The sequence below is a fragment of the Chanodichthys erythropterus genome, chromosome 24 (genome assembly GCF_024489055.1).
Source record: "Chanodichthys erythropterus isolate Z2021 chromosome 24, ASM2448905v1, whole genome shotgun sequence".
Taxonomy (NCBI): domain Eukaryota; kingdom Metazoa; phylum Chordata; class Actinopteri; order Cypriniformes; family Xenocyprididae; genus Chanodichthys; species Chanodichthys erythropterus.
Window position 1 is genome coordinate 22,642,493 of NC_090244.1, and position 14,866 is coordinate 22,657,358.

The 14,866-nt window shown below is 39.4% G+C and overlaps 1 protein-coding gene across 3 annotated transcripts in view; it reads right to left on the reverse strand.

The window, feature by feature from the left end:
* Positions 1-14,866, reverse strand: part of osbpl5 (oxysterol binding protein-like 5) — a 75,573-nt gene that overhangs the window by 13,561 nt on the left and 47,146 nt on the right. For all 3 annotated transcript variants that reach the window (XM_067380339.1, XM_067380338.1, XM_067380337.1), the window contains 6 exons: positions 6,618-6,819; positions 3,937-4,121; positions 3,748-3,829; positions 1,625-1,723; positions 467-563; positions 269-367 (listed from right to left, as the gene is read on the reverse strand). In XM_067380339.1, the coding sequence (XP_067236440.1) occupies positions 269-367; positions 467-563; positions 1,625-1,723; positions 3,748-3,829; positions 3,937-4,121; positions 6,618-6,819 (764 nt within the window). The remainder of the gene's footprint in view (positions 1-268; positions 368-466; positions 564-1,624; positions 1,724-3,747; positions 3,830-3,936; positions 4,122-6,617; positions 6,820-14,866) is intronic.

Consider the following 14,866-nt stretch of genomic DNA (forward strand, 5'->3'; position numbering starts at 1 on the left):
CTGTAAGAAAGTCACAATTTCTGTTTATTAATGTTTCACGAAAACATTAACGTTGACAGTTTTCTCATTATTTACTCACCTTAATTTCATTCCAAGAAATAACTGAAATACTATAATATGGTTTTGGAATAAAATGATGGTGAGTAAAGAATGATAAAAGTATTACATTGATGATAACAAATAATTATTTATAGGTGTACTATTCCTTTAAGACATAATTCAGCATGGTTTAATTATGAAATTTAGCTTTCATATTGAAGTCCATCACCTTTACAGTGAGCGTACGGCATTGTGATGATATACTCTTCATCTCGGGGCAAAAGCAAGAGCCTGGCCTTTCCATCTAGTATAGCAGACAGCGAGTTCCCTTTAAGAAATGACACTGAGGTTATAACCAGCATCGCAAAGGTTGTGTATTAAAACCACTGTATGTCTGCATTTGAACTGCAGCATGAAATTTACATACCATAAAATTTGGATTTGGCCAGAATGCTTCCACTAATGCAGAATCCATCTTTCTTATTGCTGATGTAGAAGGCTGAAACAGGAGGGTGATGAGAAACCTGAAAGTACAAAAGTCAACTGCTTATCAGATGAGCTTATTGGTTTCCATTGCAGAGATTGTAGTCATGTTTACAATGTTTGCACAAGACAATCGTCCTAGCAGAGTAACACCATTCTCTACATTAAGATTCACTAACAGAAAGTGTCCAGAAACTTGTTTTAATATCAGTATATTGGTTTAAAATGGCAATGGGTTTGTTACATTGCATTCAAAGGGATAGTTCACCCAAAAATGAAGATTCTGTGATAATTTACTCAGTCAAACCTGTATGATTTTCGTTCATCTTCAAAACACAAATGAAGATATTTTTAATGAAATCCAAGAGATTTCTGTCCCTCCATAGACAGACTACAGAACTACCACTTTGATGCTTCAAAATGTTCATATAGAGATTGTAAAACTAATCCACATGAATTGAGTGGTTTAGTCATTTTCTGAAGAGACTATATAATAGCGCATGCTTTATATGATGAACGGATTTAATTTAGGATTTTATTCACATATAAACATTCATCAACTCACATATCAGTTGTGGTAAACGGAAGCTCAAGCATGTTTTGCTTGACATGCAAGAACCAATGAGGTTCATTCTCGTGTTATGCAGCACATTTGAGCTTCTGCAAGAACCAATGAGGTTTGTTCTCGTGCGTCAAGCAAGTACGGTTGAGCTTCTGTTTATGTTCGCTGATCAATGTTTATATGTGAATAAAAGCTTTAATTTAATTTGTTAATCATATAAAGTGATCGAGTCTCTTCAGAAAATTTGGACTAAACCATTAAATTCATATGGATTAGTTTTACGAACTTTTTGAAGCATCAAAGTGGTAGTTAATTGGACTGTCAATGGAGGGACAAAAATCTCTTAGATTTAATCAAAAATATTTTCATTTGTGTTTCGAAGATGAACGAAAGTCTTACGGGTTTGGAACAACATAAGAGCAAGTAATCTATGACGATTTCTTTCATTTTTGGGTGAACTAACCTTAATGCAATGTCATATATCTTTAAGTGTGACTTAGTCCAAACACTTCTTAAAACCACTTAATTCTAAAGTCTCACCTGCTCTGCTATGTAAAATGTACAGCTGTCTGTTTGTGGATGAAGCCAACAGCATCGAAACATTTCTCCTAGAATAGGGTTGTATGGTTTCTTCAGACCCTGAAAGATATACAAATGAACATCAGTAAGACTAAAGAAAGTAATATTTTTATTTAGCAAGGACACATTAAATTGATCAAAAGTGACAGTAGGGACAGTTATAATGTTACAAAAGAATTCTATTTCAATAAATGTTTCTTTCTCAGCACTGAAGACTGGAGTAATGATGCTGAAAATTCAGCTTTACCATCGCAGGAATAAATTACATTTTAAAAATACACTGCTCAAAAAAATTAAAGGAACACTTTGAAAACACATCAGATCTCAATGGGGAAAAATATCATGCTGGATATCTATACTGATATGGAATGGATAATGATGGAAATGAAAATTATCAACCTACAGAGGACTGAATTCATTGAAACCCTGGAAATCAAAGAGAAAAAATGATGCAGCAGACTTGTCCATTTTGCTGAAATTTCATTGCAGCAACTCAAAATGGTACTCAGTAGTTTGTATGGCCCCCACATGCTTGTATGCATGCCTGACAACGTCGGGGGAAGCTCCTAATGAGACGACGGATGGTGTCCTGGGGTATTTCCTCCCAGATCTGGACCAGGGCATCACTGAGCTCCTGGACAGTCTGAGGTGCAACCTGGCGGCATTGGATGGACCAAAACATAATGTCCCAGAGGTGTTCTATTGGATTTAGGTCAGGTGAGTGTGGCGGCCATTCAATGGTATCAATTCCTTCATCCTCCAGGAACTGCCTGCATACTCTCGCCACTTGAGGCCGGGCATTGTCGTGCACCACAAGGAACTCAGGACCCACTGCACCAGTGTAGGGTCTGACAATGGGTCCAAGGATTTCATCCCAATACCTAATGGCAGTCAGGGTGCCATTGTCTAGCCTGTAGAGGTCTGTGCGTCCTTCAATGGATGTGCTTCCCCAGACCATCACTGACCCACCACCAAACCGGTCATGCTGAACGATGTTACAGGCAGCATAACATTCTCCACGGCTTCTCTAGACCCTTTCAGGTCTATCACATGTGCTCAGTGTGAATTTGCTCTCATCTGTGAAAAGCACAGGGCGCCAGTGGATGACCTGCCAATTCTGGTGTTCAATGGCAAATGCCATTCGAGCTCCACGGTGCCGGGCAGTGAGCACAGGGCCCTCTAGAGGATGCACAGGCCCCTCAGGCCATCCTCATGAAGTCTCTATCTGATTGTTTGGTGAGAGACATTCACAACAGTGGCCTGCTGGAGGTCATTTTGTAGGGCTCTGGCAGTGTTCATCCTGTTCCTCCTTGCACAAAGGAGCAGACACTGGTCCTGCTGATGGGTTAAGGACCTTCTACAGCCCTGTCCAGCTCTCCTAGAGTAACTGCTTGACTCGTGGAATCTCCTCCAGGCTCTTGAGACTGTGCTGGGAGACACAGCAAACCTTCTGGCAATGGCATGTATTGATGTGCCATCCTAGAGGAGTTGGACTGCCTGTTCAACCTCTGTAGGGTCCAGTTATCGCCTCATGCTACCAGTAGAGACACTGACCCTAGCCAAATGCAAAACTAGTGAAAAACAGTCAGAAAAGATGAGTAGGGAAAAAACGTCAGTGGCCTCCACCGGTAAAACCGTTCCTGTTTTGGGGATCGACTCATTGTTGCCCATCTAGTGCACCTATGGTAATTTCATTAACACCAAAGCAGCTGAAACTGATTAACAACCCCCTCTGCTACTTAACTGACCAGATCAATATCCCAGGAGTTTAACGGACTTGATGCTATTCTCTGATTAAAAACTGTTTCTTTAATTTTTTGAGCAGTGTATATTAAATACATTTAAATTGTAATAATATTGCACAAAATGTTAGTTTTTACTGTATTTTTCATAAAATGGAAAAAAAAGTACCGACCCTAAAACCTTTGAATGATTTATTCTGTATATTTTGGTGTTTTCATACAGTTTTTTTATGTGATATCCCAAAATGTGCATAAAAATACATGTATGGAAACCTGGTTACTGTGAGCTGATTTATGATTCTAAAAATCTCAATCCAAAAATGAGCAATTCATCCAACTTGCCTTTGGTTTCTTGTAGAATCCTGACAGATACCAGCGCAAGACCTGCTTCATCCTGCAGTATGGGCTCTCCTCCGTCACAGCCCTGAAACAAAAAATATATATGATGATTATCTCTTCTCCAACAAACCCAGTGAAACCTAAAAATGCTAGATTTAGTAAAGTGCGGCTGGCTGCAGTAGTGATGCTTACTGGGACAGCAAGTCAGCATGGTAATAGTAATCTGAGAGCTTGTCCAGAAATGAACGTGGCTCCAGGATAAACGTTGGCAAAACCACTTTAGACAGGTCCATCCCTGGCCTCAGCTGTTTCAGGAGAGTCCAAATTAAACCCTTATTCTCATCGGAGACTGTCTCGACCTGGGACGCCTCACCAACCTGTGATGACAACAGAGAATATATATATATATATATATATATATATATATATATATATATATATATATATATATATATATATATATATATATATATATATATATATATATATATATATATACACACTTTAAATGCAATGTAAGGCGTTTTGGATAAAAACATCTGCGAAATGCATAAATGCATAAATGTTAATGTAAATGATACCCATTGTCATTCATGTTCTTTTAGTAAAAAAAAAAAAAAAAAAATGCTCGTGTTGTAGAGTCATGCAGGTATGACAAAAATTTGAGGCCAAAACGTGGAAGTGAGTTATCATTTTAACACTTCCGGTTTCATCATCCCGAAGTCAAAGGTTTTTTGTCGAGGAAAACAGTATTATGCTAACTGCCTGTTGGCCTACAAATTTACATCATATCTCCACCACTCTTCCTACGCTCCATTCGGAAGGGCTCATCCCTATTCCCTAATCCCTTCAAAGGGTTTACCCTCCGGAGTGACAGCTTTGAAGGGATGAAGGGGTCAAACAAACTCTTTCTTTTGGAAAGCACTTCTGCATCATCTTAAGACAATCAAGGAGGCGCCTTCGTCGCACATTTTGTACGCTCTGAACAACGAGTATATTGTGCAAGCTGCTCCTTTTGTTTAACGTTATTTATTTATTTTTGGTTTGTTGCACCATATTGTATTTGAAACATTTGAATGGACTGATAAAGGTAGCTTTAAATTATCTAACTCATATAAATATTACAGTAGTATAGAAAAATACTACACATACAGGTAAAATCGAACTCTGAGCCTCCTGTACCCATTCTGTGACACCAAACAACTTCCCTGTGCAAAGGATCATGGGGGCCCGAAGTGTCGATCAGTTGTACCCTTCGAAATTCTTCATTCCAAATGGCCCTTTGAAGTGGCCAGTTTTGAGCACTTTGGTTTGGAACGACCCTTCAATATGGCAGCCATGATGTTTTCACTCCGAAGTGCCCTTCGGAGGGCGATATATCCCGTTTGGAATGCACCGTCTATTGACTGACACCAATTAATTTTTTGTATGCTTCATTGGGCAATACAACAGCAGACTTTATACTGACCCCTATTGGTGTGGAAGTAGAATCACATAAAATGTTTTAAATTTTTAGAATCACTTAAAATGTTTAACAAATGTTTTTGTTAATAATAATACCATAATATTGGGGGTTTATGGTATTAATAATAAGTGAGTTGTATTTGGCTGGTCATGTGATCTCAAAATGGCTGCCACCATGAGGCAGACCACTAGACTGGGTAAACCCAGCCTGATCTGCCGGCGATTTGATTTCGCCCGGCAACTCAGTCTGGAAACCCGTACATTCATTTCTGCTGCATCTGTTACACTTTTGCGGGAACCAATCACAGACTGGCTTATCTACTTTGCTCGGTATTGGCGGGTACAGAGCTCTTTCTATGGCTCTGGGCGGGTATAACACGATGACGTCTCTCGCATGACCGTCAATCCAGTTCCTTTTAACCTCTCAATGATGCTAAATGACTTCTTTAGTTTAGCAAACAAATCGCTCGACTGGGTGTAAATATCACTCACTTTTTTATCTTTTTTTGCACAACCTGCAAAAATCGCTCGATGCCATTGCTGCTTCTGCAAACCGCTGATCAATGCTACAAACCAATACAAACTAAGCCTGTCTGGAGTTTTCGAATCGCTCTGCAAAAGTACGTCACCCGGATCGTTGATCTGATTGGTTGAAGGACTATCCAATTGCGTGAATAATGCTCGTTGATCACGCCTCTTGTGCAGTAGGAAATACATAGCAAACTCCCCAGACCAGTGTTCAGTTTTAAATTGAGCATTGGTCTGGTGATAGCCAGACAAGTAGACCACCACTAGGTAAACTGCTTTTTCTAGACAAGGAGTCTCATTTATAACACACATAAAAGCGGATTTGATTCTGATTCCATGGATTTCATCTTATGTCAAAAGTAAGAGAAGAGCATGTATACGAACATTTTATGCTCATATACTGTATACCAGTAATTTAAATAATTCAACATCTTTAATATTATTAATAATATTATTATAGGTGTAAATGAGCAACTGCTTTGTGATTTAAGATGAATTGTGATTTATAAAGTGCGATGCATATCGGAACATTTTTTGAGCATATGGACGTTTCATAAATCATTAAATTTCTGAAATTGTTATACATTCACAGTTAGGATCATTCTATGCACATCTTTATAAATGATGCCCCAGATGAAGCATCATTTCAATTATAATAAAGATGAGTATTTTAGTCTGGCCTAAAATGACATTTAAGCTGAAAAATGCACATTTTAATTGGCTAACGTACAATTTCTCTTTGTTTTAGCTTGTGTTCAGTCACAGGAACCATGTTTGTTGCATCACTGCATAACTGAAACGTAATTAAGTTTGTGCGGGATAGACAAAGCAGTTCATTCAGACCAAACAGAGACTGTGATAAAGCCATATTAAGTTATCACCTCTCCCATCTCTTCATAGGCTTCTTCAACAAATGCTGTTGCCTGGAGACACACATCATCCGATTGGTCTATATCACTCTCCTCAGTCAATCTGCCTCCATTCTCATTGGCCGCATTGTCTGAGTCTTCATGCGTCTCCCTCTCTGATTTGTCCGAGTTGGCATCGTTCTCCATATGGTTTTCCAACATGGAGTCATTCAACCTTTAAAACAAACAAACAAATGACCATGTGAGATTTGTTTCGGGTGCAATTTGCACAATTTTATTGTATATATTTATTATTTGTTGTATTTTATTTTATTTTTATTCTTTTATTCACTTTTTAATTAATTTTTTTAATATTATTCTGCTTCTCCCTTTTGAAATATTTATCTCAGTGAGATTTGTTATGTTCACGTTCAAAGCCTGTCGAGATCAGTTGCCAAAGCAACAAATCACATGACATTCATCTTCACGAGTAATTTGAAGGACAGGGCCGTCACCATGGTCACAAGAGGTTCATTAAATGAGCATGAACGTTATTTTCAAAATTCCTGTTTTGTCCCATTTGATGCTTAAGGCAAAAAATCTCTAAAGAGAAATATGAAGCATCTGACTAGTAAAAAAGGTCTTACATAAGTAATCTGACCATTAGCAAAAAACATGACATAAAATAATCTCTTTGTGTCCACCACACACAGAGATAAGAGGAGGAAAACCAGCACACGTCCTGCGTCGCTGGCTGTCAGCAGACTAGCAAGCCAAACAAAAAAAATATGTCCTTACCTTGCCAAGAATAATTAATTCCTGATACTCCAAAGATTGGTAAACAAAAAAATAATAAAAACACAGAAAAAGTCTTTGTTTACAATCAAAACACAGTGATTTCCCCCTACAGTTCCTGTTTCGACTGGTGTTTGCACAGGAAACCTCTGCAGTAACGTGTTTTCCAGAGCTGTTTTTCCAGCTTCACAGCTTCTCTGACGTGTGCATGAGCGCTTGCATGAGTGTGTTTGTTTGTGCTGATGGTGGTGTTGGGTTTACATTCTCCTCATCTCTTCCTGCTTCTCTGCCTTTCACATAAAGCTTTAGGGCACAGTTGATTGGACGACAGCTTCAAAGTGGCTAGAAAGAGGTGGGGTTTGGAATATATCAATGATTGCCAGCCCAAGGATGTCACTGGCAAACAACGTCTACTATTTCTCTTCCTCTCAGGTATGCAAACACAATGGAATTTTAACACTTTGAATCTTATTTGTTTATTGTGCAGAGAATGAAAATTAATTATTAATGTTAATGTTAATATTTTATGTCATGGTTATAGGCCTGTGTTTCAGCTATTGATTTTGATTAATGGTATTGTATGTCACACAATATTAACATGATAGTATTTCTAATCACTGAACAATATTTGTATTTAAATTTAGTTTAGCATTTATACGGAGTAAGCTGGTGTAATAATAATAATAATACAACAATGAATAATAAAATTGTGTTAAGGGGAAACCAATCAATCAATCTAATTTATGACACATGAACATTTGTATATGGTCATATCATTACTGGTGATGTTTGCTAAACCAGACAGACTTAGCAACTGCATAGCAACATGCTAAAAGCCAAATCAAAACTAGACATGAAAACAACAACAACGTTCAACACAGTGAACAGAAGGTCTTAAATATACAAGATAACGAACTCAATGCAAAACAGGTGTGCTCTTATAAACCTAATGAGTAAAAATGACAACTGAGGAATAACTTTCAAACAGGAACATAGGTAGACGGCAACAAAGAGAAACATAAGAGTCCATGAAAATTAAACTAAAACTAAACATGACAGAAGGTGGCTCCTAATGCCATAAAAGAAATTAAAAAGGGCAGTCCATTTAAAAGGGAGTGTCATAGAAGGTGGCAGAAGAGTACCCTGGTGGATCAAATGGTGGGAGGATCCAGGGAGGAGATAAATGCAGGTGGAGGCAAATGGAGGTCCCAATTACAGGTGTCAGAAGAGTACCAGGGTGGATCAGATGGTGGGAGGAGCCAGCGAGGAGATGAATGCAGATGGAGGTCCCAATTACAGGTGGCATAAGAGTACCAGTGTGGATCACATGGTGGGACAAATGAGGGAGGAGGTGATGGTAGGATGATGCAGGTGGAAGCCCAGAGCACAGGTGCTACAAAGGCCAATGGCCAGGGTGGATTTAGCAGCCCAACTGCCAGCAATGGAGCCAAGAGCTCTGGAGACCTGGGCAAAGCTGAGGTTTTGACAGGCCTCGATGACATCATAGGATCCAGAGGCCTAGGCAGAGCCACAGCGACGAGCACCTGAGGTGGAGCCAAGATTTTGGTGAACTGAGGCAAATCCAGTGTGACAGAGGACGAAGGTGGATCCGGAGGGAAGGCGGTGAGATGGAGGACAGTGAAAGGCCCAGAAGCCGTTGTGCAGGCAAGATGGAGCCAGAGGGAGGAGGGAGTATGGTGGAGCTGAATGGTCGATGGGCCGAGGTGGATTTACGGGAATGGCGGCCTGAAGCGAAGCCAGGGGATCCACATTCCAAGGCAGAGCTGGTGCCCAGCAGATCTGAGGTGGAACCGACTTACAGTATAGTTCCAACAGTGGGGCCAAGGGACTGAAGGGCACCAGTAAAGGCAGAGCTGAAGGACTGACTGATTAAGGCAGAGGAGGTGGGAGAGGGAGGCAGGGCTGGTGTGTCTTCAACAATATTGAAATTTTAAAACTGGTAAAGTGAGTTTTTTAGGTTCGGTAGAACCAGTGGTGATACAGCTTTTAAGCAGGGCAGGATCATTAGTGAAAGGTCTTTGGAGCTGGGCAGGGCCAGCAGTGATGAGGGCTTTGTGCTAAATAGGACAAGTGCTGATGAGGACTTTATGCTGCACAGGACCAGCAGTGAAACAGACTTTGAGCTGGACAGGACCCGTAGTGATGAAGGTTTTGGGCTGAGAGAAATCAGAGGAGGAAGGCTGTCATTGCCCTCAAGCTCCTCTCTATTTCCCATCGGTTCATATGTAGAAGTTGGCACACAAACCTGGTCAGACTGGACGGTGACACTCAGATCTGGGACAGACTTGGCTTCAAGCTCTAGTTCCACTGCAGGCATTGGCTCAGGGTCCGTGGTGGGTGTCAGTGTGGTCTTCAACTTTGCAGTGGCCATCTGCTGTGGGTATGCGCACAGCAGACAGCGGAAGATGACCTCTCTAGGTTCCTTTTCCCATGTCTGATAACTCAAGGGGGCTGTAAAAGAGGCTTTATTGTCTCATCATCAAAGTTGGATCTTGCAGCCAGTTGACTAAAGCGGGCAGAGTACTCCAAGATAGAAAGATTCTCATGTGCTAAGTCGATGAGTTTCGCTGCAAAATCCATTTTCTTCTTTTGCGGTCTAGTGTTCTGACAGGGGCTGGTCCAGAAAGGATGATGAAGAAGAAGGTTTCAAATAAACAGTAGCATTAGCTTTTAATTCAACAATATAACAAAAAGGAACACAGAAACAGCATGTACTGAAACACATTCAACACGACAATAAACACAGAGAACTGAAGGTCTCAAATACATAAGATAATAAACTCAATGCTAAACAGGTGTGCTCTAATTATTAACCTAATGAGTAACCATGACAACTGATGAATAACATGGCAGGCAGACGGCAACAAAGAAAAAACAGTCCATGAAAATGAAACTAACTAAACATGACATTGTCATTGTCAGCTTATCAAAGCAAAAAACAACAACAACAAAAACTTCTGCTGTAGATGTTTTAGAATAAATGTAACCAGGGTATTCGAGAAAGCAAGGTTATCTTACTGTCAAACATGCCCTGAACTCTCGGTTGATTAATCCAAAACCTTGCTTACTTGAGGTATTCTGGTTCCAAAAACTTACACGTATGTTTTGGACAAACTCACGTATGTCCAAAACGGTTACTTTTCAGGAAGTGAAAAAACCACCGTATTTCAAAAGCAGTTGAATGTAGCGTTGTCATACTTGGTACGGCATCTTTACATGTAACCATATACTTGCCAGTGTAATGATATATTCCACATTTGACCAAAATTGAGTTTAAATGGACATACGTGCATATTTTACAATAACGGTGGTCGATACGCGTTCTTTCGATCATTAATTAGAATGGCAAAGTCGCGTTTCATATTGACAGATGAATACGCTCAGTTTATTAAATAGCCCACATCTTAGTTTATTAAATAACACTGTGAGATTAAAAATAACATGTATATATAGCCCTGTCATGGCAGTTCTTTGGCCCTGTCTCCGCTGGCTCCATTCAGCCCTTCTGCGACTCCTTCGCTTGGTCTGCTCATCAGCTCCGATCAGCTTGGATCCGCCTCGGGCTGCCTGTTTGCCAGCTCTGCCCTGTGGGTCGACTCTCAGACTCCACCTCGAACCTCCAAGCACCTCACTCTACCATGATCAGTTGACCAATCGGCTCTACCCTGGATCCTCGCTCCTCGGCTCCACCTGGGATCATCATCTGCTACAAGGGGCTTCCTCTTCCCACCGGATCCACCTTGGTCAGTTGTCGCTCTGCCTTCAGCACAGACATCCGGGCCTTCGTTTGCACCTCGGCCCTCCACCCCTTCGGCTACATTGGACTCCTCTTTCTTTCCGGCTCTGCCTCAGTCCTCCAGCACTTTGGCTCCACCTCGACTACCTCTGTCAGTTGTCCACCTGTTACGCCTGGTCTCTCTATCAACGCTGCATCATGGCTCCACCATGGGGTTACTACCTGGCTCCTCCCACCATTGGCTCTTTCCACTGTCATCTCCCCCCTGGCTTCTTAACTCATTCTGGGTTATACTGTTTGCCAGCTTTGCATCCTTATCATAAGGATGCAAAGCTGTTGGACTTTTGTTGTTGTTTTAAGGCATGTGGCAGGAGGAAGTAATGTCAAGTCTGTATTTTGTTTCAGTTGAAGCAAATTATCCATTTAGTGCATTAAAGGTTTCGTAAGAGCAGTAATAGATAACTGTTGCAGTCAGGGACGTGCACAGACATTTTGGGGGGCAGGGGCTCAAGTGGAAAAAAGGGCACTTTTCATAATTATTTATTTAAAAAATAATGAACCCTTAAATATATTAAGACAACTTTGACTTCCCTGATACTCACTCAATTGTTTTATACTCCACAGATTTCTACAAAATAATCAGTTCACACAGAGACCATGGTCTTCTTCACTAGGTTTATCACAAGAGAAGTCAACACCAACTATTTTCAAGTAGATATATATTTAGAATAAATTACTGGACCAAGGAGAGGGACATAGTTTCACTAATAATTTGTTTATTTTGCACAAATCAATAAATCGTTGTAATTTTTTGGTGTTATTGGAATACTTCTTTCATGAAGTGGACAATTTTAAGATTTTACAATTTTACAATGTTAAGGTCCATTTTTGCTGCCATGTCTTTTACTCTAATGGAAAGAAAACTTAACCCTAGCCCTACACATTTAGATGGTGTTTGTTTTAAGCCTACTACCCTCCGTCTGTTTGCATCTGTAGATTTCTTCTAAATTAACCAAAACAAGCTAATCTGCATATATTTAAGCACATCAAGAGTTTTTTTTTTTTTTTTTTTTTTACTGAACTGTTAATACGTTATATATTATAACAAATGCCTGCAGAGGACGACAAAAGCCTGCTGATTTTTGTTGTTAGACAGCACAGCACGATCAAAGCCACCATGATTAAAAATATGTTATTAGCTAAATAATAATATTCGGCCACTTCTTTGTGATAGAAATGCTACAGCCACTGTAATTTCTTCAACAAGAATATATGGACAGAGCGAGGGTTTAAACTTTTATTGATGTATTATCCTGTGTAAGTGTAGATGTAAGAATAGCATTATGTAGCTGATGCTGTATTTTGATTTTAAAAAGTTTAAATAAACCATGCATCTTTAGAAAACTGTCTAAAAATGTGGTTCATGAATGTGCGTCCATGGAATGATCCTCTTCTTGTATTGACAGCCCAACCAATATCTTTACCATGGTTCAAAACGCAATGCATAGCACAATAAAATGATTGAAATTATAATATGACATAAATTTCATTAGTATCAAATCAGGCAGATGTGTTGATTGTGGACAAACTATTAATGCAGCGTTAAATGTATAAATAACCCTTAAATAGACAAAACTTTCAGGTTTGTGAACATAGGCTAGCCTACCTGAAAGAAATGCACGGGATGCATCCATCTAGGGCTTTTTTCTTTTTCGCTTCTCATCGCCAGACAGCAGTTGCATTTTTTTTTTTTTTTTTTGCGGGAATAGTTGTCACAAGTTATCAACCAGCAGCAAACTCGAGGTGAAGTGGGGCATGGCGCGCGAGCGCGAGCGTGCGGGCATGAATGGCGTGTCGCGGAGCGAGGGATCTGAACTCGACAAAGCCGACCTGATATAGTATTTTTTTATTATTATTTGTTTTACACAGTAAATATATTTGTTTGACAGGGAAGCTAAGCGCAAACAGGAATATATATTCATTTATTTAAAAAAAAAAAAAAAAAGCACCCCAGAAAAAAGGGCACTTTCTCTCGAGGAAGAAAAAGGGCAGGGGCTCAAGCCCCTTTTTTGTCTATGTGTGCACGTGCCTGGTTGCAGTAACACACTCTGAAGGTGGCTGACTGTAACGTAGGTTTAAAATGTACAAAAGCTATTCTACGATTTTTGGCATTTTATTGATAGACAAAAATGATTGGGAGACAAGAAAGGGCAGGATCTAAATATGATGTCACAGACTCAAACCCAATTTTCCCACATGAGCACCAAGATTCAAGAGAATATGAACTCATTCATGCCAAATCCAAAATATTCTACTGCAATAACTGTTTGTTTATTTCTTTAAGAAAATACTTTTTCAAACTCCTAGACAGTTTGTCTAAATTTTCACTTCAATTCGAGTCCAATCATCACACCATGCCGGCAGAAAGTTCTGGATTTTGTGTTGATAAAAGGCTGGAGAACTGTTTTTGTATATACTGCATAAATGAATTTGATGGCATAATGCCAAACTGCATCTGAGGCTGTATCTTTTGAAAGATTTAACATCGACACGAAACTTTATGTGTGTAATTGTCACCCAACACTGACCACACCAGATAAGTTTTGTGTAAGCACCACATATTGGTCAAAAGTAATAAGCAATTATGTCACATTACAAGTAATTGTATTTATGGGCTTTCAATAATTTAGCTTAAAATCATCTTCATCTTTACTCATTTTTGCAGTTGGTCTGATGCTCACTGACTTGATTTTTAGCTCCTCATTCTGCCTCTGTGGTGATTGGCCCCTTAATTGCTGCTTACAGATATTTATTTGTGGATTTTCTTTTTTTTTTTTGTTCAATTGCGGTATCCATTTTTTTCAGAAAATAACAAAAATCTGGCCATAAATGTTTCAGAATATGTGTCAATGTGTTTTTGTCAATTGTAGTAGTTAATGAAAATAGTTTTGGTGTATTTCATATCGTATCATTTAGCAATAATTGGACATTTTATTTGGAGGGTACATTATTTTTTTCTTTTATAGAATAACAAAAATTGAGGTATGTTGTTTTAAGGCATGTGGACACCCCTTTTTGATGGGGAGCGGAGTGTAGTAATGTCAAGTCTGATCTGTATTTTGCTTCAGTTGAAGCTTTAGTGCATTAAATGTTTCATAAGAGCAGTAATAGATAACTGTTGCAGTAACACACTCTGAAGGTGGCTGACTGTAACATAGGTTTAAAATGTTCAAAAGCTATTCTAGAGTTTCTGGCATTTTATTGATAGACAAAAATGATTGGGAGAAGAGAGAGGGCAGGATCTAAATATGATGTCACAGACTCAAACCCAGTTTTCCCACATGAGCACCAAAGCTCTAAAAAAGGAGGTATATTAAAGTCGATTAATAATTTATTATTTTCTTCAGCTGAGACGCTTCAGATGCACACTGTTCGCCATGATGTTTTGAATTGTTTGATATATGTTTTGCTCTGAAGTGGCTGCCAATCCTGGACTTGCAAGCTTTAGCGCAGATGGGTAAAGGAAAGATTGGGTCAATGCTATTGTCTACTTTGATAACCAGGCCTTTCCTACATTTGTGCTTCTCCTGGGCAGTTGCCGCTATGCATTCTTTAAACTCACCAGCAGCTTTCTTTGTGAAAGTCCACTAAATATATCTGTCTGCTGCCAGTGTCTCCCAGTTTTGGAGGTTTATGTTAGTTGGCCATAGGAATTAAAAAGAAAAATCAT